The sequence below is a fragment of the Salvelinus fontinalis genome, chromosome 13 (genome assembly GCF_029448725.1).
Source record: "Salvelinus fontinalis isolate EN_2023a chromosome 13, ASM2944872v1, whole genome shotgun sequence".
Taxonomy (NCBI): Eukaryota; Metazoa; Chordata; class Actinopteri; order Salmoniformes; family Salmonidae; genus Salvelinus; species Salvelinus fontinalis.
The window spans coordinates 31,175,312-31,200,664 of NC_074677.1; the positions used below are offsets into that span (position 1 = coordinate 31,175,312).

General features: G+C 43.3%; 1 protein-coding gene across 7 annotated transcripts in view; it reads right to left on the minus strand.

Annotated features, from left to right (window-relative positions):
* LOC129868437 (neural cell adhesion molecule 1-like) overlaps positions 1-25,353 on the minus strand; it is a 341,207-nt gene that overhangs the window by 40,298 nt on the left and 275,556 nt on the right. For all 7 annotated transcript variants that reach the window (XM_055942410.1, XM_055942408.1, XM_055942409.1 and 4 more), the window contains 5 exons: positions 16,732-16,882; positions 14,423-14,607; positions 11,159-11,255; positions 9,995-10,162; positions 4,165-4,290 (listed from right to left, as the gene is read on the minus strand). In XM_055942410.1, the coding sequence (XP_055798385.1) occupies positions 4,165-4,290; positions 9,995-10,162; positions 11,159-11,255; positions 14,423-14,607; positions 16,732-16,882 (727 nt within the window). The remainder of the gene's footprint in view (positions 1-4,164; positions 4,291-9,994; positions 10,163-11,158; positions 11,256-14,422; positions 14,608-16,731; positions 16,883-25,353) is intronic.

Consider the following 25,353-nt stretch of genomic DNA (forward strand, 5'->3'; position numbering starts at 1 on the left):
CCAAAGTGTAATTAATAACTTCACTATGCTCAAAGGGGTATTCAATGTCTGCTTTTTTTAAACAATCTACCAATAGGTGCCCTTCTTTGCGAGGCATTGGAAAACCTCCCTGGTTTTTATGGTTGAATCTGGGTTTGAAATTCACTGGGGGACACTGAGGGACAGATACTTGTACAGTATGTGTGGAGTACAGAGATGAGGTAGTCATTCAAAACTCATGTTAAACACTATCCATGCAGCTCATTATGTGACTTTTTTACTCCTGAACTTATTTAGGCGTGCAATAAAAAGGGGTTTAATACTTATTAACTCAAGACACTTCAGTTTTTCATTTTGAATTACTTTGTTTAAATTCCACTTTGACATTATGGGGTATTGTGTTTAGGCCAGGGACAAAAAGTCAAAATTGTATCCATTTTAAATTCAGGCTGCAATACAACAAAATGTGGAAAAGGAGAAGGGGTATGAACAATTTCTGAAGGCACTGTAACTACTTTCAGTAAAAAATATTTCATAGATATATAGAGCTCATGAGCCGTAAAATAAACATACCTAATCAATTTACCTTATAAATTAGGCATGTTTAGCATTCCGGACAGACTTCAAATAATGTCACAGTACTTTCAAGGTGAGAAAACATTCAGAACATTATGAAATAGAGTAATAGAAAATTATGACTTATTATGGTACTCAATGCTCCAAATTACGATGAAGTAACAGGACAAGGCAACCCTCTAGACTTCAGACTGAAAAAAGGGTCAATCTAAGTGGGAGCTAAGGGTGGTTGCTACAGAAGCACAGAGGGTGAAAAGCACAGATGGAAGCGTGGCAAGAAGCAAAACAGAATCAGACTGCCTTAAATGTGTTGAATCAGAAGTGAATAAACCTAGAGATAATAACCTTAACTATCACGTACAGCAACACCGCTCAGCATGACTGACAAACTAGGAGGGAGAAAATAAAAGATGGGGTCGCTTTTCCATTCCAACTCTCTAATTCCTTCAGTGTTTTGAGATGGATACCACAGTGTGTGAATCTCGGCAGATTCATATTATGCTATTTTATTACGTAGCTCTTACAAATTAGATCCAGTGACTGTGTAAAGTGGCCTTAATAAAACATCCAAAAAGAGGCGCAATCATAAACTGTTCTGTGAGTAAATTCATCTCTATATTTTCAAAATGAATGTTCCCCCTATGCCCGTGCTACTCTGCATATACAGTGGCTTACGAAAGTATTCACCCCCTTGGCATTTTTCCTATTTTGTTGCCTTACAACCTGGAATTAAAATGGATTTTTGGGGGGTTTGTATCATTTGATTTACACAACATGCCTCCCACTTTGAAGATGCAAAATATTTTTTCTTGTGAAGCAAAGAAGAAATAATAAGAAAAAAAACTGAAAACTTAAGGGTGCATAACTATTCACCCCCCCAAAGTCAATACTTTGTAGAGCCACCTTTTGCAGCAATTACAGCTGCAAGTCTCTTTGGGTATGTCTCTATAAGCTTGGCACATCTAGCCACTGAGATATTTGCCCGTTCTTCAAGGCAAAACTGCTCCAGCTCCTTCAAGTTGGATGGGTTCCGCTGGTGCACAGCAATCTTTAAGTCATACACCACAGATTCTCAATTGGATTGAGGTCTGGGCTTTGACTAGGCCATTCCAAGACATTTAAATGTTTCTCCTTAAACCACTTGAGTGTTGCTTTAGCAGTATGCTTAGGGTCATTGTCCTCCTGGAAGGTGAACCTCCGTCCCAGTCTCAAATCACTGGAAGACTGAAACAGGTTTCCCTCAAGAATTTCCCTGTATTTAGCTCCATCCATCATTACTACAATTCTGACCAGTTTCCCAGTCCCTGCATGAAAAGAGTGCCACCTAGGAAAAACATCCCCACAGCATGATGCTGCCACCACCATGCTTCACTGTAGGGATGGTGTTCTTGGGGTGATGTGAGGTGTTGGGTTTGCGCCAGACATAGCATTTTCCTTGATGGCCAAAAAGCTCAATTTTAGTCTCATCTGACCAGAGTACCTTCTTCCATATGTTTTCCGTAAAGCCCAGCTCTGGGGAGTGTACGGCTTAAAGTGGTCCTATGGACAGATACACCATTCTCCGCTGTGGAGCTTTGCAGCTCCTCCAGGGTTATCTTTGGTCTCTTTGTTGCCTCTCTGATTAATGCACTCCTTGCCTGGTCCATGAGTTTTGGTGGGCGGCCCTCTCTTGGCAGGTTTGTTGTGGTGCCATATTCTTTCCATTTTTTAATAATGGATTTAATGGTGCTCCGTGGGATGTTCAAAGTTTGGGATATTTTTTATAACCCAACCCTGATCTGTACTTCTCCACAACTTTTTCCCTGACCTGTACGGAGAGCTCCTTGTGCCGCTTGCTTGGTGGTGCCCCTTGCTTAGTTGTGTTTCAGACTCTGGGGCCTTTCAGAACAGGTGTATATATACTGAGATCATGTGACAGATCATGTGACACTTAGATTGCACACAGGTGGACTTTATTTAACTAATTATGTGACTTCTGAAGGTAATTGGTTGCACCAGATCTTATTTAGGGGCTTCATAGCAAAGAGGGTGAATACATATGCACGCACCACTTTTCCATGTTTTATTTTTTTGATTTATCTTAAACATTTTTTTAATTTTTTTTTAAACAACCTCTTCTTACTTGTGACTGCATCTGAGATTCAGAATATCAAACCCTCAGTGTTGATTTGTCTGAAGATACCGTTAATCTATAGGAAGGGTTGTCTTCCATTATACTGGCATAGGCACAATGTAACATTCACTATGTTTTACACGTTTTGAAGATCCGGGCAAATTTTTTGCCAATCTTAAAATTAGTAATTGCTTAATAATTGACTCTTCAGTGTCCAGACTAATCGTAAATGTGTGTTTTACCAGAACAGGGTAAAACACTGTAGGCTTATGTGTGTTCATTTTTTTTTTACAACTTGCTTGAAAAATGTAAGCATGGCTCTCCGATTGGTGCACTCACAAGCACACAGCGCCTCTTTACTAACAAATGTGTTAAAGTGCTAGTCACCACTGTGTTGCAGACGACCAAAATAACACTTGGCCAATACCTTGACATCTACACTGATTTTTAGTCCACCAAAATAGCAGCCTTAAATTACATTTGTCAAAATTGTTTTTGATGTTGTGTTGTGTAGGTTGAGTGATACGAGGGTTGTTCCTTTTATTTGAATGATTATGCATTAGCATGAATTGATCTATCAGATACCTGTCAAGAGAAAATCTCAAAACGACAAAGAATTGTGCTCTGATAACATTTACAGTTGTCATCGTAGATATTGTCTTTCATTGTCCTCATGAAGAACCAAAACAGCTTGCAGAAATGCACAGACTGAAGTTAGCCTCACAATAAATGGAAAAAGTTTGAGTGGTGTAGACTGAGAACGCCGACACACAGTGATAGAGACGAGACAATATGTTTTCTGCACCTAGCAAATTATGCTCTGAAGGTTGGGAGGGGTAGTATGTGGGGTAGGGAAGGGGGCTGTCTAGCCCGCTAGAAATAACAACATCTCATGGGGAGATAAGCACAAAATACACCAGAACTGGGTAAAACACTGTAGGCCTATGTGTGTGATGTGTGTGTGTGTGTGTGTGACAAACACACACAGACACTACGGTCACCAGGACCAGCGAAAGGGAGGGGAGGACGGAAATTTGGATGGTACCCCCCTTCCACCACCCATTAGCTGAAAAACGTATGTCCCCACCCCTCCTTCCCCAACCTTTCTATGAAAACTAACCTAACGTAACAGGCATAAGAGAAACACCTCAGTGGAATTCCCACATCCAGTTTTCAGCGGAAAAGGAAGCAAAGGTGAAAATAGATGTATCCCTGAAAACCGGAAAACCCGGTTGTTGGTAACTCCGCTAAGGCTAATGCAAACAGACACACGGGCTGGGGGCAGTTGGCAATGCATCCCTGGAGCGCAGTGGCTGGTCCTTCAAGGAGATCAGAAGGAAGATGCATTATGCATGTGGCGCTGGGGGCTTGGGGGGGATAAGTGGTCACGGCTGGATGGCTAGACTACACGAGGTGGTGATAGGGAGGAAAAGCATTCGGGTCAGGTGAGTGCTATCTCTCTGCAGGAGGGAACAGGGAAGGAGGGAAGCACTTACGGACTGGCTCTGTCTTGAAGTTCAGGGGAGTGCTGCTCTCGCCCTCACCCTTGCCGTTGATGGCAGACATCTTGACCTCATAGAAGGTCTCGGGCTTCAGGCCAACGATGGTGATCATGCTCAGGCCTGTTGGAGAAAAGGGGGATTTTAGAAAGTTCCATTAAAGACATTGACACAGACCTAGTCACCCGGCTGGCTGATGAAGCCCACTTGTAATGTCTTGGATGGCTCAAGGACAAGGATCATCAACTAGATTCAGCCCTGGGCCGATTTTTTGTTGTTGAGTGGATGGTCAGCAGGCCAGACATAATTACAAATCTTTTGTAGACTACAAATAGACCGCAAGAAGCCCAAACCGATATAATATTTGACTAAAACATAATCATTTCAAACCTTGCTTACATTTGTATACGATCACATATATCTCGCTACTATGCGTAGGAATACTTTGGAATAGATTTCCTAAATTAAAATTACTTGGAGCTGATTTTCTGGTGTTTTTACAGTCTTATGTCCCAAAATTGCCCAGAAAACTTTAAGGGCCAAATAAAATTACCCACGGGCCTCCAGTTGGGGAACCTTGCTCTAGGATGAGTGATGCAATGGGAGGCCTCTGCTAAGAGGAGCAGAGGGCAGGACAGAGTGCTGGCTGTTATTGTGATCTCCTCTCTGTCGATCGAGCAAGACAGTGTGGTGGAGAAGAGAGTGATCTGAGAGGGGGTATGTTGGCACTGTTTTTTGTGTATGAGCGAGCGTAGAGGCTGGCCCTTGTCTGTTTGAGTGAGTGAGTGGGGATGTTTATTGCTTGACACTGTGTGTGCGTGGGGAGTGTGTGTGAGGATGCCATATGTTTAGGTTGTCTGTGTTTTGTTTCTGTGTCTGTGTATGTGTGTATTTTCTAGTCCATAAGTAGGTATCTGCGTGTGTTTGTTGGCAGGCCTTTAACAGTGCAAATGTCTATTTGCAGGCCGTTATGTGTGTGTGTCTGTGTGCAGAATTGCAATCACTGGTGTGTGAACCAAGTTATTTTTAGTTTGGGTGCTTCTATGTGTGTGTGTGTGTGTGTGTGTGTGTGTGTGTGTGTGTGTGTGTGTGTGTGTGTGTGTGTGTGTGTGTGTGTGTGTGCGCATCAGGCTGGGCTGTGACAAGTGGCCCCTGGGTTCTGGGCTGACAGAGCAGCCTGTCAAACAATCTGCTGATATATCCCATGTGAGAGTAAGACAGACAGACAGACCAACAGATGTGCCCACATTAGAGTCCTGCATCAGGTTTGATACCCACGGTTCCCCACGGTTGACCCGCAAAAAAAATCAGCTAGTGGGTCGATTGAAAAAATAGTTTCAACCTGCAGGTCAGCTCGCGGTTCAGAACAATTATATTGAGGGTCGGAAACGTAAAAAAATATAAATATATGTTTTACAAACCCAGGAGCTTGTTGTGTTGTGTTGCGAATCACATTTTGTGAGTTTACATACACGTAGGTTGGAGTCATTAAAACAAATTTTTCAACCACTATTTTTCAACCACTAGTTTAACAAACTATAGTTTTGGCAAGTCTGTTAGGCCATCTACTTTGAAGTAATGCATGAAGTAATTTTTCCAACAACTGTTTACAGACAGATTATTTCACTAAAAATTCACTGTATCACAATTCCAGTGGGTCAGAAGTTTACATACACTAAGTTGACTGTGCCTTTAAACAGCTTGGAAAATTCCAGAAAATTATTTCATGGCTTTAGAAGCTTCTGATAGGCCAATTGACATAATTTGAGTCAATTGGAGGTGTACCTGTGGATGTATTTCAAGGCCTACCTTCAAGTGCAGTGCCTCTTTGCTTGACATCATGGGAAAATCATAAGAAATCAGCCAAGACCTCAGAAAAAATGTTGTAGACCTCCCAAGTCTGGTTCATCCTTGGGAGCAATTTCCAAACGCCTGAAGGTACCACGTTCATCTGTACAAACAATAGTACGCACCATGGGATCTCGCAGCCGCCATACCGCTCAGGAAGGAGACGCATTCTGTCTCCTAGAGATGAACATACTTTGGTGCGAAACGTGCAAATCAATCACAGAACAACAGCAAAGGACCTTATGAAGATGCTGGTGGAAATAGGTACAAAGTATCTATATCCACAGTAAAACGAGTCCTATATCGACATAACCTGAAAGGCCGCTCAGCAAGGAAGAAGCCACTGCTCCAAAACCGCCATAAAAAAGCCAGACTACGGTTTGCAACTGCACATGGGGACAAAGATCGTACTTTTTGGAGAAATGTCCTCTAGTCGGATGAAACAAAAATAGAACTGTTTGGCCATAATTACCATCGTTATGTTTGGAGGAAAAAGGGGGAGGCTTGCAAGCCGAAGAACACCATCCCAAACGTGAAGCACGGGGGTGGCAGCATCATGTTGTGGCGTTGCTTTGCTGCACTTCACAAAATAGATGGCATCATGAGAAGGAAAATTCTGTGGATATATTGAAGCAACATCTCAAGACATCAGGCAGGAAGTTAAAGCTTGGTCACAAATGGGTCTTCCAAATGGACAATGACCCCAAGCATACTTCCAAAGTTGTGGCAAAATGGCTTAAAGACAACAAAGTTAAGGTATTGGAGTGGCCATCACAAAGCCCTGACCTCAATCCCATAGAAAATTTGTGGGCAGAACTGAAAAGCGTGTGTGAGCAAGGAGGCCTACAAAACTGACTCAGTTACACCAGCTTTGTCAGGTGGAATGGGCCAAAATTCACGCAACCTATTGTGGGAAGCTTGTGGAAGGCTACTCGAAACGTTTGACCGGCTGCAGGGGCAGTATTGAGTAGCTTGGATAAAAGGTGCACAGAGGTGCCCAGAGTAAACGGCCAACTCCTCAGTCATAGTTGCTAATATATGCATATTATTATTTGTATTGGATAGGAAACACTCTGAAGTTTCTAAAACTGTTTGAATTATGCAGTGAGTATAACAGAACTCATATGGCAGGCAAAAACCTGAGATAAAATCCAAACAGGAAGTGGAAATTCTGAGGCTGGTGGATTTTCAACCAAGATCCCATTGAAATCACAGCGAGATATGAATGAGTTTGCACTTCCTACAGCTTCCACTAGACGTCAACAGTCTGTAGAACTTTGTCTGATGACTCTACTGTGAAGGGGGGCCGAATGATAGGAGAATTAGTCACGTGTGCCATGAGGTGACCATTCTTTGACCATGCGCGTTCACATGAGAGGGAGCTCCGTTCCATCACTCATCTGAAGTCAATGTAATTCTCCGGTTGGAACATTATTCAAGATTTATGTTAACAACATTCTAAAGATTGATTCAATACATCGTTTGACATGTTTCTACTGACTGTTACGTAACTTTTGGACATTTCGTCAGGTTTTAGTGAACGCGCTTCGTGACTTTGGAATTGTTTACCAAACGCGCTAACAAAAGTAGCTAATTGGACATAAATAACGGACATTATTGAACAAATCAAGCATTTATTGTGGACCTGGGATTCCTGGGAGTGCATTGTGATGAAGATCATCAAAGGTAAGGGAATATTTATCATATAATTTCTGGTTTCTGTTGACTCCAACATGGCGGCTAATTTGACTCTTGTTCTGAGCTCCGACTCAGATTATTTCATGGTTTGCTTTTTCCGTATAGTTTTTTTGAAATCTGACAGCGGTTGCATTAAGGAGAGGTATATCTATAATTGCATGTGTATAACTTGTATTATCATCTACATTTATGATGAGTATTTCTGTTGAAACGATGTGGCTATGCACTATAACTGGATGTTTTTGGAACTAGTGAATGTAACGCGCCAATGTAAACTCAGATTTTTTGTTATAAATATGAACTTTATCAAACAAAACATGCATGTATTGTGTAACATGAAGTCCTATGAGTGTCATCTGATGAAGATCATCAAAGGTTAGTGATTAATTTGAGCTATATTTCTGCTTTTTGTGATTGCTATCTTTCGCTGGAAAAATGGCTGTGCTTATTGTGGTTTGGTGTGACCTAACATAATCGTTTGTAGTGCTTTCGCTGAAAAGCATATTTGAAATCGGACACTTTGGTGGGATTAACAACAAGATTACCTTTAAATTGGTATAAGTGGGGCATGTACAGTGGGGCAAAAAAGAATTTAGTCAGCCACCAATTGTGCAAGTTCTCCCACTTAAAAAGATGAGAGAGGCCTGTAATTTTCATCATAGGTACACTTCAACTATGACAGACAAAATGAGAAAAAAAATCCAGAAAATCACATTGTAGGATTTTTAATGAATTTATTTGCAAATTATGGTGGAAACTAAGTATTTGTTTTCTGTTTGCGTTCCTTCCTATTCGCAGTTGCGTCATTATTCTAAGCCAAAATGCTATTCAGTGTTTTTGTTTGCATGCATGAATAACTAGGCTACTACTTTCAACATTGCGTTTGCATTATATTGGTAAGATAGCTGTGTGTCCACTGCATTCACATAGGCTGTTTGTAATAGGTGAATTGCCCTATCGATCGTGTAGCCTATATTCATTACCTAGCTGTAGGGTGCAGGGTGCATTGTGCAGATATAGCGCAGCAGAGAGGCTACAGATTCAAAAACAATGATTTTGGAGTCTTGGCAGTTGAACTTTATGTTTACTGTGGTATAGCATAATTATATTAAGCAGAATTCAATATAAATTCCAATGCAAGAACCACCAAACATGTGGGGTTTCAACTGTCCCCTTGGTCACTTTTTCCTGGCGCCGGGTCTGTTATGTCGGCTATAGGCTTTCATTATGTAATAAAGGTAATTAGAAGGCCCATATTAACAGAACGATTTAAGATGTCAATGAGCCACATCTCATTGTAAAATTAAAAAGATATCGTTAATTCATGGCATGGTTTCCTTTTATCCAAATGTTGAATAGTCATGCAGACAAATCAATTCATGCAGGGAGGGGAATAATAGCTACTACTACTCCTACTCTGGAGTCATAAAAACAATACAATTGGTGCTATTTGGCAGGTCACAGATCGGCTCTTGGAAGAAATCTATGCTGTTAGGTCAGGTTGTGGAGAGAAATCTTATGTCGGATATCAGGTGGGGCTCGGAATTGATTTGGTGTGGGGCGAGTGTCGCTCCAAAAAATGGACGCGCAGGATTCTAGCCCACATAGACTTCTAGCCCCTGACAGATTTGGCGCGTTGTGCTGACCGCACTGACAATCAAATTCTAATATCTACCCCAATATCCTACATAGGTTTTGATGGGTGACATATAGCCTAGCGGTTAAGAGTGTTGAGCCAGTAAACGAAAGGTCCCTGGTTTGAATCCCCGAGCCAGCAAGGTGGAAAAATCTGCTGTTCTACCCTTGAGAAAAGCAGTTAACCCCCAACAACAACTGCTCCTCGGGTGCAGTGGATGTTGATTAAGGCAGGCCCCGCACCTCTATGATTCAGAGGGATTGGGTTAAATGCGGAAGACACATTTCGGTTGAATGCATTCAGTTGTGCAACTGAATAGGTATCCCCTTTCCCCTTATATTTTATTTACACTTTATTTATCCAGGACCCATTGAGGTGGATTTGTCTCCTCCAAGAGAACACTGGCCAAGACTCAATATGAAAGGTATTAATAATGCTCTGACACTAGGCTTGTTTCTACAAACAAGCCTTATTCAAACTGAATGCTGACGTTCACATTTCTGGCTTGCTTTGATAAACTAGCCTACTCCAGAAACATTTCTGTATGTATATGGCTCTGCTCTACTGGCAATGTCATCTTGTTCTGTTCTGTTCGTCTGTCTGTCCGTCTGTCCGTCTGTCCGTCTGTCTGTCTGTGAGACTCACCATCCTCTGCGTCGTACTCCCTGCCGGTCCAGTCTAGGCCCTTCATGCGCCACTCGGCCCGATACTTGAGGATGGCAACTCCGCCGCTGGCATCAGGCTCCTCAAACTCTACGACGGCTGTGCTGGAGAAAGGCTCCACGCGCTCGATGGCGGGCGCCGATGGCACATCTACACAACACCAAGGAAACATACAGGTTTAATCCTGTCCCTGGAGACCCACAGGATGTGTAGCCAATCAGGATCAAGGATTTCAAAGATTCAACCAATCATAAAGAGAAATGTGCCAGATTCATCCAATCATAGGGCCACATGTGAAGAGATCAGTCAATAACGGTTTCAAGGTGCTGGCAGTCCCATGTTACTACAGGTGACGGGAGCTACAGTACATGTGAAATGCTGTGCCAACTGCAATTGAATAATGCAAACGATATCTTCCAAATCCTTTTGGCAAGTCTCAGGCACTCAAGAACATGTTGGGATGATATTCTGAGAAGCACTGACACAGGCTGCTTAAAAAACGAGCAAAAAAAAATAAAGCATGGTTCTCCCATTGGTGCACTCACAAGCACACATTGCCTCTCTACTAAAAAAGGTGTTAAAGTGCATGTCACCACTGTGTTGCAGACGACAAAAAAAAACCACTTGGCCAAATACCCATGACATCTGCACTGCTTTATAGTCCGCCAAAATAGCAGCCCTCAATTTGCACTTAACGCCAATATGTCTGAAAACTCCCTGGAAATTATACCCATTATGTTTTTATCACAATGGCACTTCACCTTTACAACTGAAAAGTAACTAATCTTGAAGCTAAAAACAGTAAGTCAACCTCCAGATGTGATGTATGAAACTAACAGTGAAGAATACTTGAGGTTTCTAAAGTAAAACCAAGACCAAACTTCACGGTGGGCCTCCGCTGAACTGTTCCAGAAATGGTTGAGACTGCTTGAGGTGTGGTAACGACACTGGGCGGCTGTACTATATGCATTGGATTTTCCTTCCATTTAAATGAAAATACAAACTTCTATTGCTATCTTGGTTCAGCTATATAGTTTCATAATGAATTCACAATCAATTAAACAATAACAAATACATATGAATCTGAATATATCTTGGTGAAATCTTTGTGTACAGTATATTACAGAGTAAACCCTGTTTACTGACCTGCTTGGATGAGGAGGAACTCCTTGGACTCTGTTCCAATTAAGTTGGTGGCTGTGCAGTTGTAGCTTCCAAAGTCATTCTGGGAATCTGGGGTGACCTAGAAGAATAAATAAGACGTCTGCATCAACTGTTACGCCCTGACCACAGAGAGCCTTGTTATTCTCTATTTTGGATAGGTCGGGGTGTGACTAGGGGGGGGGGGGGGGTGTTCTAATCTAGGTTGTGTATTTCTATGTTGGCCTGGTATGGTTCCCAATCAGAGGCAGCTGTTTTTCGTTGTCTCTGATTGGGGATCATATTTAGGCAGCCATTTCCCCACTGTGTTTTGTGGGATCTTGTTTTTGTGTTGTTGCCTGTGAGCACTCCAGAACGTCACGTTTCGTTTGCACTTTATTGTTTTTGTGCGTTTCATGGAATAAACATGTGGAACCCATATCGCGCTGCGCTTTGGTCCGAGGATGCTTACGACGATCGTGACAGAAGATCCCACCACAACAGGACCAAGCAGCGTGCCCAGGAGGAGAAGGTATCCTGGGCTTGGGAGGAGATCAAGGAGGAGAAGATATCCTGGACTTGGGAGGAGATCTTGGCAGGAGACGAAAAGCCTTCCTTGGCGGCAGACGCAAGGAGAGAAGGGAGGACAGCGACGACGCCGGGGTGGTCGTCCACAGAGAAAGCCCAAAAAACAGCCCGCATTTTTTGGGGGGGGTGGGGGCACAAGAGGTGGTCGGCGGAGCCGGGGAATGAACCAGAGCCAGTCTGGGAGAAGAGGGAGAAATTGGAGGAGAGTGAATGTAGAGAGTCAGAGACCGTCAGTGAGTTGATGGAGAAATTGGAGGAGAGAGAAATGAGAGAGTTGTTGTGTTGGTGTATGATGCACGACATTCGCCCTAAGGAGCGTGTTATCTGTTTGATGCCACCTGAGTCAGCTCTCCGTACTCGTCCGGAGGAGTGTGCTAGCAGTCTGGTAAAAACTGTGCCGGCTCCACGAACCAGGTCTCCAGTACGCCTCCACAGCCCTGTACATCCTGTGTCAGCTCTCCGTACTCGCCTTGAGGAGCGTGTCATTTGTCCGGTACCCTGTGTGCCGGCTCTACGCACCAAGTCTCCAGTACGCCTTCACAGCCCAGTGCGTCCTGTGTCAGCTTTCCGCACTCGCCGTGCGAAGTGTGTCATCGTTCTGGTACAATTTGTGCCGGCTCTACGCACCAGGTCTCCAGTGCGCCTCCACAGCCCAGTACGTCCTGTGCCAGCTCCCCGCACTCGCCGTGCGGAGTGTCATCTTTCCGGAACAATTTGTGCCGGCTCTACGCACCAGACCTCCAGTACGCCTCCACAGCCCGGTACATCCTGTGCCTGCTCCCCGCACTCGCCCTGAAGTGCGTGTCAACAGCCCGGTGCCAACTGTACCGGCTCCACGCACTAGGCCTCAGGTGCGCCTTCCCAGTCCGGTACGTCCTGTGCCTGCTCCCCGCACTCGACCTGAAGTGCGTGTCACCAGCCCGGTGCCACCTGTACCGGCTCCACACACTAGGCCTCCAGAGCTTCCGGCGACGGTCCCTAGTCCAGAGCTTCCGGCGACGGTTCACAGTCCAGAGCTTCCGGCGATGTTTCACAGTCCAGAACCTCCTGCGACGGTGCACAGTCCGGAACCTCCCGCGACGGTGCACAGTCCGGAACCTCCCGTGACGTTCCACAGTCCGGAACCTCCAGCGACGGTTCACGGTCCGGAACCTCCAGTGACGGTCAACGGTCCGGAACCTCCAGCAACGGTCCACGGTCTGGAACCTCCAGCGATGGTCAACGGTCCGGAACCTCCAGCTCCATGGCCGGAGCCTTCCCCTGTGCCGATGCCCAGTCCAAGCACGGCGTCCAGTCCAGCTCCAAGGCCAGAGTCTTCTTCTGCGCCGGGGCCCAGTCCAGGCACGGCGTCCAGTCCCGCTCCATCGCAGGAGCCTTCCTCTGCGCCGGTGCCCAGTCCAGGCAAGGCGTCCAGTCTCGCTTCAAGGCCGGAGCCTTCCTCTGTGTCGGGGCCCAGTCCGGGCACGGCGTCCAGTCCAGCTCCAAGGCCAGAGCTTTCCTCTGCGCCGATGTCCAGGCACGGCGGCCAACTCAGCTCCATGGCCGGAGCCTTCCTCGGCGCCGGTGCCCAGTCCGGGTGCGGCATCCAACCCAGCTCCATGGCCGGACCCGTGGTCTGGGCGGGGGCAGAGACCCGCACCGGAGCTGCCACCGACATTAGTCACCCCCCCTACCCTCCCCAGTTGGATTCAGGTTTTGCGGCCGGAGTCCGCACCTTTGGGAGGGGGGTACTGTCACGTCCTGACCATAGAGAGCCTTGTTATTCTCTATTTTGGTTAGGTTGTGGTGTGACTAGGGGGGTGTTCTAATCTAGGTTGTGTATTTCTATGTTGGCCTGGTATGGTTCCCAATCAGAGGCAGCTGTTTTTCGTTGTCTCTGATTGGGGATCATATTTAGGCAGCCATTTCCCCACTGTGTTTTGTGGGATCTTGTTTTTGTGTTGTTGCCTGTGAGCACTCCAGAACGTCACGTTTAGTTTGTTCTTTATTGTTTTTGTGCGTTTCATGGAATAAACATGTGGAACCCATATCGCGCTGCGCTTTGGTCTGGTATGCTTGGTCTGGTATGCTTGGTCTGGTATGCTTTGGTATGCTTTACGACGATCGTGACATCAACAACATCTTTATCCTTCAGTGATCTGACGTACCCCAGACGATAGCGGTGCCTTTTGTTCCCCACCACTGGCACACGTCTTGCTCAATAATTATCAAGTGGTGGGGACGGTTGGACCCTCCGGTGGCACCATTAACCAAGCATCTTAGTGTAAATGTACCAGCGGCTCATACAGGCCTCTTTGTGCCACAGAGTGTGTGGCACTTTTGAATGGGAAGTCTCACTGCCCGAGATTCAGCACAGCAGGTCATGCATGCTGATTGTGTCTACCCAGGTCCTGGGAACAGACTCAAGGGATGTGTCCCATATGGCACCCTAATCCCATTTTAGTGCACTACTTAGACCAGGGCCCATAGGGTCAAAAGTAGTGCACTATAGGGAACAGGGCGTATTTGGGATGCAGACAGTACGTTCTATGTTCTGCTTGAGTTACCCAGTTTGAGCTTACGTTTTAACATCTGGAAATTGTATAACCCAAAAAGTAGTTGTCAATCCCAGGAGGAATGTAACTACCGAGGTTACGTCCTTTAGAAAGGCACTTAAACCATCTTAGCCCTATTGTACCATACCTCGAGGTAGCTAACGGCTGGTGTGTTGTAGATCTTGACGTTGGTGGTGTTCGCGCTAGGCAGCTGCTGACCATCTCTGAACCACACCACCGAGGCCCCCGGATGGGCCAGAACCTCACAGCTGATGTTGGCTGCGTTCCTTTCCCAGGTGTAGACCGTCACTGAGCCCTGGATCTTAGGAGCATCTGCAACGGCACGGGGGGGGGGGGGGGGGGGGGGGGGGGGGGGAATCACCAGAAGGTCAACACACAGACTTCTGTTTATAAACATACTGCACCAGCAACCTGTCCACCACAGACATAAAGTCTATAAATATCTGAAACACTATACTGAATAAATACTAGAATACTATATTACTAGTACTCAGGGTGTTTTTTATTGTTTATATCTGGAAACGTCTCCCACAGTACCTAGGTTTAAGCACTATACTAAAAACATTTTACATTAAAAAAGTTGCACATTCTGTTTTTTGTTTTTTCTATGAGGACATAAGGCTGTATACATCATATCATGAGCATAATAACTTTGTGCTACACTATGAAATACAATCACAGTAGCTGCTGTGGTTAGTTGCATTCAAGGAAAAAGTGTTGAGCCAGCAACTCAGTGTAAAAATAACGCTAGATAAGACAGAGGCTGAATCTTCATTCGTCACCTCTACATGATACATACATTTCTTTTATTATGCAATTTGTGCACCAATGTGAATAGTAAAGCTACCGTGTAAGAAATACTTTTTATTTGTTGGTGTATATGTTTCTTTGCTTTGCCTTTAAAGTCACATGGCAAGCATAGATCAACCAGTGGTCAGTAAAACACTTTCACTTATTGCCACTCTATCCACTCTATTTAACCGATTCACTACAGTTGCTATAGACCTATCACAATTTATTGATCTAGCACACACCCCTCAAGTGTTTTAGTCAAGCATGTTTTATATTGTAAGAAAGTTACCCTGGGATTCACTGGCCCCACATAAACTGTGTAAAATATTGTACATCTCTCTAATATGTCCCTGATACTAAGGTCTCTCATGACACTGCTAGGACTTGGTTCAAGTTCCAACCCTGGGTACTTTATGCCATTGCTGTCCCCAGCTGTTGGGATTGATGGACATCGCTAAATCGTCCGATTCTCCATTCCGCTCCCCCTATTAGGCCTTGCTCCCTTTCCACAATCTCAACCCACTCTCTGAGTCTGTGACAAGCCTGTGCCCACGACCATTCCATTCAATTACTCTAGACTGGCCCAGCTAAATGGATTTCTCAAAACAAACCCTGCTTATCGAGAGGAGCTAAAACAATCATTGTTTTAATAAGATATTCATGCCAAACAGACTGACGTGCACCGAAAGAGCCAAGGCCAAACAGAAAATACATTAACACTTTCCTATCAGCACATGGGTAGCACAAACAAAGATTGCACACCACAGATAATGGGAATTGAGTGTCTCAATTGTCTCAATCCTCCTATGTGTAGATACTGTCCTGATTGAACAATCTGGTTGAGTTTAATCTTGGAGGGAGAGAGCTCTGCTCAAGACAAAGCACCTTTTATTTTCACTAATTACTGTGCAACACTGAACTAACAACCTGATTACCCACTAGCCAGACTCCGGCTAAACGCTAGTTCTCACAATCCTATCAATTGTTTATTGTGATGCTATCTGGTTTTCGGAGGAGATTGCCTGTGTTTGGGGGAAAGGGAATTTAATCCAATTAGACGTTCATTATTGGGCACATACTGTATTTTTTTCTCTCTCTTCCTTCTCCATATTCATGGAACGTTTGAATGTGCAAAAATGAGATTAAGCATGATTTGGCTCTCACTTGTCTGTGCACAGCTCTGTGTTATGTACCGTTAGCAGGCTGTGACTGTAATCTGATGCGTCTGGAACTCATTAAGATTTAAATTTACTAGCCCATATTCCGTTTGTAAGCCAGAAAATTCAATTCAATGCAAGCCTACTAAGCTGTCCTTACAGAGTTCTAGATACTGTGAACAATCCATTAAAATCTACTGCCACAGCAGAAAGTAAAAATCAAAGGGTCAAAGGTCATAGGTCCATGGCTTCTGGTGTAAAGTGTGTCAAATTCAAGAGTAGGTGTCTTTTGGTAACTTCTGATCTAGCTAGAATTTCTTGGACTATCACTCTCCATGACAATCTCATCGATAAAGTAAAAAATTGTTATTTGCAAATGGTGGTGAGGATTCAGGAACCTTTTGAAGATACCGGTAAAAAATGGTATTAGTGAAAACGGATGTGAGGTGTGATGTGAAAAGTTAATAGAGACAGATAGGTGTCTTACAGCGCACTTCCAGGTACATGGTCTGCTGGTCCTGGCCAATGGAGTTGCGGGCAGTGCAGAGGTACTGGCCAGCATCGGTGAACTGGACGTACTTCAGGGTTAGAGAGGACACCCGTGCGTGACTACGCACCATTACGTTCCCATCAAGACTCTTATGAGAAAGAAAAGAGAAGAACCACAATGAACACTTTGACCATTTCATGTTTTTGGATTACTTGACCACTCAAGGTGCAACCTTCTTTCTTCGGTTTTAAAATGTATTTTTTTCTGTACACCTGCCGGAATTTGGACAGAATTTCATCTTTTTCTACACAATTCCTGAACAAAATACTGCCAAATAAAGATGGCAAACACCCACCAGATGTTTTTAGATATTATCTGGGCTGCTTTGCAGGAGGTCGCGGGAAAACCAAACACATCAATAATGGAGCAAATCAATGCAGCAGGTTTTCTAAAAGCATGTCTGAAAAGAAATCCAACAGCTATACTTCCAGCTTACTTTGGGCTACACACAGCTTCACACCAATGAGCAGAAATACATCTATTTGTTAAGGTACTAACACTCTCTGACTATTTTCTAAACAGCATTCCACACATTTCAGCTTTTGCTTTATTTGAATAATAGATTCAGAATTGATACGTGAGGACATCCCTATTGTGTTATCTTCTCTGTGTGTAGTGAGAATGGCTGTGCAGCACTGTAAAAACAGCTGGCTGAGGATCTGAAGAGTGCCCTACAACCTTTTCAAAGGGCAGCATTAATCTTGTGTTAAGGGAATTTTAGAGCAAGCATCTGCTCCTGTGTCTTATGAGCCTGAATATAAATAATGCAACACATCTAAGTGCAAAAACTGTTTTCATTTATTCTATGATAAAGAGCTAATTTCATTGACAAAATCAAAATGGTACTGAAACTCAATATGGCATTTAATGGGAAAATTGACTAATGAATGGCACACACTGATATCATGGAAAACATGAAAGTTAATTGACCTGTTTTAACCGTTGAGAAGTCTCTTCCATGACACATTTTAATAGATGTATTAGTCATGCCAGCTGAAACCCTATTAGATAAGCTGTCAAAAGATGTAAGATGTTCATCATGCTCGTACTGTCAGTAGTAGACTTAAACGCATTAAACTAAGTCACGCCATCTTGCAAATGTTTCATGGCAAGCAGGACGCCAGTATGAAAATAGGTGTGGTGACCCTAACAAATGAGTAAAGGGTGCATCATAACTTATCTGGAAAGTCTATGCATCTCACAGTATCACTAAATCAATAGCACTGACATGTACATCATCAATCTACATCAATATAATTATTGGTTCAGTTGTGGGGAATAGTCAGCAAATGATCTTCAGGTCAATGTTTCTGAGACAGAACTTGTTTATTACTGTATGTATGTCATCATGTAACACCCTTTGGGAGGTCTTCTTAAGTCCACAAATGACTTGTTCAATGGCCAGAGGGGATTTGGTCTGTATCGCACATTTGGGGCTTTGCAATTCAATCTATTCGGTAAGTCGATTTAAGGTGGGATGGCTTAGTCATGATCCAAAGACATTGAGTGCTTTAAATTATAGACAGGCTTTTTGGAGCGTGGATCCCATCCCGTTTATGCCTCACACTCCATAACCTGTTAGTATGCAGGGCTGTCTACATAGCAGCTTCCTCGCCAAGTAATTGGCGGTAAGCTACACATGCGGGGCTTTTTTCATTACATGTGTTCCGAGGCGGGGGGAAAATGTAATATATATGCAGTGTGCACATTGCTTTACATTGTGAGGGTCGGTCGCACGCTAGCAAAGCTGAGGCACGATTCATGTCACACCTTCCCCTCGTGTAGATCTTCTTGTGTTGTCACATATCAAGAGAAACAGGAGAGAGAGAGTGAGGGAGCTTTGCAAAAGGGAGGCTTTGCAGCGTGGTCCCATAATACAATTCTGTGTCTGTGGCTCTTATCTCCTCTAATAAAAAGCGCAGAAGCATCATTCTGCCAACCCCTTTTCTCATTCTAATAAAAGTTCAAGGAAAATAGGATGGCTGGCTGAGCCCGGGAACAAGAGTGAAAAACCCAGCTCGATGTCCGAGCCTTCAGAAACGGTCGTGCCTGCTGGGGACGGATGTCTCGATTCTCTCTCAAAAGGTGTCGTCTAAAGGAGGCCAGACTAGAGTGTGCTATGGACGCCGTGACACACTTACAGTGGGGTTTTGCTAAACTGACCAACTGACCCGTCGTATTGAGGGTGAACCCAGGAAAGCATGGCTAAATCCTCTACCCATGTCAGTAATTGACACTACAATCGTACACAAGGCAAATGTTGACTCAAACAATAGTGAAAAGATCAGAGCAGCTTATTCGAAATATCAAAAGCAAAGACATGGTATAATGCAATGTGGAATGCAAACTGCTTTTCCTACAAACTATGCATCTATAATACCAGGGACTAAGACAGGTGGAACACTACTGGGCATCTGAAAATAAGGATTTAGCAACACTAGTTATCTACTGAAGCTACGCTAAAATTAGCTAAGATGGGAGGGCCAAAATACACTACATAACCAAAAGTATGTGGACACCTGCTCATCTAAAATCTCATTCCAAAATCCTGGGCATTAATATGGAGTTTGTTCCCCCTTTGCAGCTATAACGGCCTCCACTCTTCTGGGAAGGCTTTCCACTAACATTTCTGAGGGGACTTGCTTCCATTCAGCATTAGTGAGGTTGGGCACTGATGTTGGGCAATTAGGCCTGGCTCGCAGTAGGCGTTCCAAATCATCTCAAAGGTGTTCGAGGGGGTTGAGGTCAGGGCTCTGTGCAGGCGAGTCAAAATCTTTGACAAACCATTTCTGTATGGACTTCGCTTTGTGCATGGGAGCATTGTCATGCTGAAACAGGAAAAGACCCTACCCCAAACTGTTGCCACAAAGTTGGAAGCACAGAATCATCTAGAATGTCATTGTGTGCTGTACCGTTAACATTTCCCTTCACTGGAACTAAGGGGTCTAGCCCGAACCACCAAAAACAGCCCCAGACCATTATTTGTCCTCCACCAAACTTTACAGTTGGCACTATGCATTGCAGCAGGTAGCGTTCTCCTGGCATACGCCAAAACCAGATTTGTCCGTTGGACTGTCAGATGGTGAAATGTGATTCATCACTCCAGCGAATGCGTTTCCACTGCTCCAGAGTCCAATGGCGGCGAGCTTTACTCCACTCCAGCTGATGCTTGGCATTCCGCATGGTGATCTCAGGCTTGTGTGCGTGCGACTGCTCGGCCATTGAAACCCATTTCATGAAGCTCCTGACAAACAGGTCTTGTGTTGACATTACTTCCAGAGGGAGTTTGGAACTCGGGAGTGAGTGTTGCAACCGAGGACAGATGCTTTTTTACACGCTACGCGCTTCAGCACTCGGTAGTCCCGTTCTGTGAGCTCGTGGGGCCTACCACTTTGCGGCTGTGCCGCTGTTGCTCGTAGACATTTCCACTTCACAATAATAGCACTTACAGTTGACCGGGGCAGCTCTAGCAGGGCAGACATTTGACGAACTGACTTGTTGGAAAGGTGGCATCCGATGATGGTTCCACGTTGAAATTCACTGAGTTCTTCAGTACGGGCCATTCTACTGCCAATGTTTGTCTATGGAGATTGCATGGCTGTGTGCTTGATTTTATACATCTGTCAGCAACGGGTGCAGCTGAAATAGCCGAATCCACACATTTGAAGGGGTGTCCACCTACTTTTGTATATATAGTGTATCAAATTATTTGAATTCTGAATTATCAACATCTCAGTTATGAAGATACAGTATGGCTGTGGGCGATTATCTAGGCTACATGGCACAAGTCCATCTTCCTGAACTGATTCTCAAAACCTAAAAACTGACGTTTGGGTTTTCTGATGTGAATTCATGGTTGGATGCCAGAGTAAAGATCAACTGAGACCTGAATTAATAATGAAAATGTATAGATTCAAGAAGCTATGTTTTCCAATGAATGGAACTTCAGAGTATTTTTTTTTGTACATGCAGTGAGATTCATTAATAACGGCTTGCAAGATGATAACTGGGAGTTTTCATCTGTAGTTAAAACTCTGGGAAACTTATTTTCCCCAATCCACACCATCCATATGTCACTGAATCATTCATTATAAACACAGCACACATGTTGATGAATATTCATACGCTGAACCAAACAAAATCAACAGTTATGCCTAATGTGACAGAGACATTGAGATTGTTGAGTAAATGCCTCGCATATTTACCACAAATGCATAAGCATTTCTTGAATTTTTCTTATATTATTTATTTTTCTTTATTTCTAACAAGCAGCGGAGTAGACAATATTAAGGTGCATCTCTATTTTAGGGTTTTCTTGTGCAGTCTACACCATGGCTGGTTAGTGTTTTCAAAAGGCTCAGCTAGATTGGCTTGACTTGGTCCACGGCAGAGCAGAGAGTGTTGGCTAATGGAAGTTTATCAATGTTGCCTGGCTAGCCCCAGTCTCTAAACAGGACTCGCAGTCATTGGGACGAGCCTGACAGTTATCACACGATGAATGGGAATGAAAACAGCTTCAAGGAAGTAGACCTGGAGCGTCTGTGGCTTTGGGGGAACTGTCGCTACCTTCCTAATAAGTGTTTATGAAACCAACGATATGAGAGGAATGAATGCAAAATGAGGAGGGACTGAACTTGAGGGCAAGTTGCAAATTAGCAATCAGAACATCTAATGAAAAATGGACGTTCAAAAGGAAGCGTCTCATTTCATACTCCCGAATTCCACTTCATTAGTCTGGAATCGTATTTGTGGTAGATTTTGGAGAGTTTGAGAAAAGCCAAAAAAGCCAACACTGATGCTCTGCAGTGAACAGGGTTTATCTAGATGCAGTGTGAAGCACTGGATCTGGATTCTGGCTACGTATTCAGTAGCCATACCTCGAACATCTCAGGCCGAGTCCAAGAAGCCTGGAGAGGACAAACACACAGGGAACAACACACAAAACAGCGGGGAAAAAAGCCTTTAAAAATTAACCCTCGTACACAAAGATCAAGACATGCATTGCATTGAAATGCACATGTTAGTTGCTGCTGATACAGGCTGTATTTGACCTGTAGTAGTCCAGTGAAATTAGCTCATGTTCAAAACAAAGATGCATGGGGTTTAATGAGAAAATACATGTTAAAGAAGCGTTACTCAAAAATGGCCGTGTCCGATATCTGTCTTGCCTATGACTTACTAAAACTACACACTCTGTACTAATTATTTTACATGCTATTTAGAATGTACTGTTTAGTAAAATTGTATTCAGTAAGCAACAAATATCAACATACTTGACTCACCCAAACTGAGGTGGCGCCATCTAATGCACAACTGTGTTGTTTTCCCGCCATTCATTCATTTTGGTACTGCGTGTCTGGTACAGTTGTGGGTATGAAAAGATTATTCTCTACCTCAAAAGCATGCATCGAATTAATACTAAATGAAAGATGAAAAGCCATTTAAAGCATGCATAACATTCTATAAAACAATAGATTTTTTCACACTCAAAATGCCTTCAATTTAGAATGCAAGTCTAGGTGTTCGGACATGGCCATTTAAACATTTATTTTAGCTGAATAAGCCCTCACCTCCAATGATGACTTATCTATATTTTGTTTTAAAATTGCCCTCAAACATTTTACTTTCATTACTTTAACAAGTCATGTTTAGTTTTCCATGTTATTATCTCATCACAAGCAATAACAAAAACAACAGCAGCATCATCAACAACCAAAGGACACACACTGGATGTGCAGTTTCAAGGCTGGAATAGGGAATTTGTGATATTCCGTGACGAAAGGTGTCAAACCAACAGCATTCTGACAAGGCTGTTCTTTCTTGATTATTACCTTTAGGTTTTAACATTAATACAAATTAACATCACATATTTAAAGAACCCCTTATGTTAACTTGTCTTCCAAAAATTATTTGTTATACAACCCCTGATGTTTGCTGTATTGAAAGATTGTACAAAAACATTATTTCTTGCCAGGTGGTTTTCATGCAGTCCGTTTTAGTTTGAGATACATTAGGAATCAATAGATGAATTCTTTGGTGGAACGTGTCATGATGAATATGCATGCGCAATCTCATAGATTTGATCCACAACTCTGATAAATCAAAAGGGACATGAATGGAAGATGGAGAGAGCTAGGAAGGAACCGGTTCAATGACAGATGACGGAATGACAAAGAACCAATGGAATCTTTGACAGCTTTTATCACAGGAACAGCAGGTTTTTCCCATTACAGAAGGCGGTAAATAAAATCCTCGGTGACACCCAGAAAAAAGAGGCAGACAGATACAGAGTGAAAGGGAGGAGATAGACACTGGGGTTAGTGAGCAGTGACGAAGCAATGTTATCCAGGTGGATGGTTCGTGTTAGTGGAGGACGGTGTTATAAGTTTTAGACAAGACTGTCATGTATGCACTGTTGACTTGGACTGGTTCCATTGATTGCCACTGATATATGACATTGGGAATTGTAAGTGGCTTGGGATTCTTAATTAAAGTGACTTCCTTTAAGGGAAGATGGTCCAGATACGACAGTACAATCTAGAATATCAATCAAGTGAAAATAAAACGTTAATAGTCAGTTCTATTATTATTACAAAATGTATTCAAAATCTGGTCAAATCGTATGTGATAAATATAGCATGGTGGGGCATCTCCCGTGATTTCAAGCAAGGGGTGGTTGTGTTGCTTTCTGATTTCCAGTTATCAATTTCCTCCTGCATGGTCATTGAGGGGGGTGTGAGCTGGGAGGTGTTTTGACACCTTCCTCCACATCATCTTGATGGCTCTGGGGTGAAGTTTCCCCTAGATACAGATCTAGGATCAGCTTCCCCTCCCCTAATACTAAACGTAAACATTCATGGGGAAAATACAAAACTGACCAAAGATCAGAGTCTAGAGTAAACTTCATCATGATGTGCCTCCTGCACAGCCAGCCCGTTATAAAGCATTACCCGGCTACTTTTTATGGAGTCAAACATTACTTTTTAGTGAAGGAAATGCTGCAAGACATTCACACATCCTCTTTAAACGTCTAAGCTTCCAGCTACCAGCGCTGTCAAAGAAGCCAAGAGAGCCATCAGCATAAGAAAGCTTCAAGAATGTTATTTGAGCCTGGCAACCACTAGTCCCAGGTCAACTGAAGATAAATGCTAAGTTGGACATTTGTTATCTATTCTGTGTTTGTTGGAATAGCAATGGCTTGATGAACTCTATGGGCTTGTGAATGTCATACTGCATACATATGCATTAACCTATGGTCCTGTGGATTGAATAGAGTATCAGTCGTGTGTTTAAAGCAACATCTCAGGTAGCGAGCCACCATAAAGGTAATTGAAGATTAACAGCAGTGGTTGGTGTTTTGAGTGACGCTTGTTAATTTCCTCTACAATTGTTAGCTTCTTTCATAATGGTTTGGGAACCATGTTTTAATAGGTGTCCAGTTCTGAGAAGACTTCTTAAAACATGGAGCATATACTGGTGATAAGAGAGGTGTGGAAACAACACAAACCACAACAGAGCTATAAGAGTGGAAGGGAGAAAGTGAGTGTCTGCAGGGGCTATAGGGCTAGGGGTCAATTAGAAATTTAGCATCTAATGTACGTTTCCTGCAGACAGTCCATCCCACTGAAGAGGATGCAGGGCGTCTTTCACGACAGGCCAAAATCTCAAAACCATCTCTGTTCAAGCCACTTCTCACACTACCACCACCAATAAAATAACGGTCTCCCTGAAAACATTTTATTTTAAATGTAACACTCTCTTCCTTCCTCCTCTAGTCGCTTTTGGTTTCAACTTTTGTTCTTGTTGTTCACAGGGCCTCTTTCAGCACGCTCTCTTGTCATCTACTTTAAAATGGTTGGATTGTCCATCTAAACCAAAGTAGGGCAGCGTGACCCAGATGTAGAATGCTGAGATAACTTCGTCTCCCTGAGACTACACACAAGAGAGGCGACTAAGTGTGTTAAGGTACTGTATATTCATGGCCTGGCCACTTAAAATATTAGTAGTTGATGCCACATTATACTAGGTATTGTGAATATACAGTCCCAGTCAAAAGTTTGGACACACCTACTCATTCCAGGGTTTGTTTTTATTTTTACTATTGTCTACATTGTAGAATAACAGTGAAGACATCAACACTATGAAATAACACATATGGAATAATGTAGTAAGCAAAAAAGTGTTAAAAGAAATCAAAATATATTTTAGATTTGAGAATCTTCAAAGTAGGCACCCTTTGCCTTGATGATAGCTTTGCACACTATTGGCATTCTCTCAACCAGCTTCATGAGGTAGTCACCTGGAATGCATTTCAATTAACTGGTGTGTCTTGTTTAAAATTAATTTGTGGAATTTCTTTCCTTCTTAATGCATTTGAGCCAATCAGTTGTATTGTGACAAGGTAGGGGTGGTATACAGAAGATAGCCCTATTTGGTAAAATACCAAGTCCATATTATGGCAAGACCAGCTCAAATAAGTAAAGAGAAACGACAGTCCATCATTACTTTAAGACATGAAGGTCAGTCAATGGGGAAAATTTCAATAACTTTGACATTTTC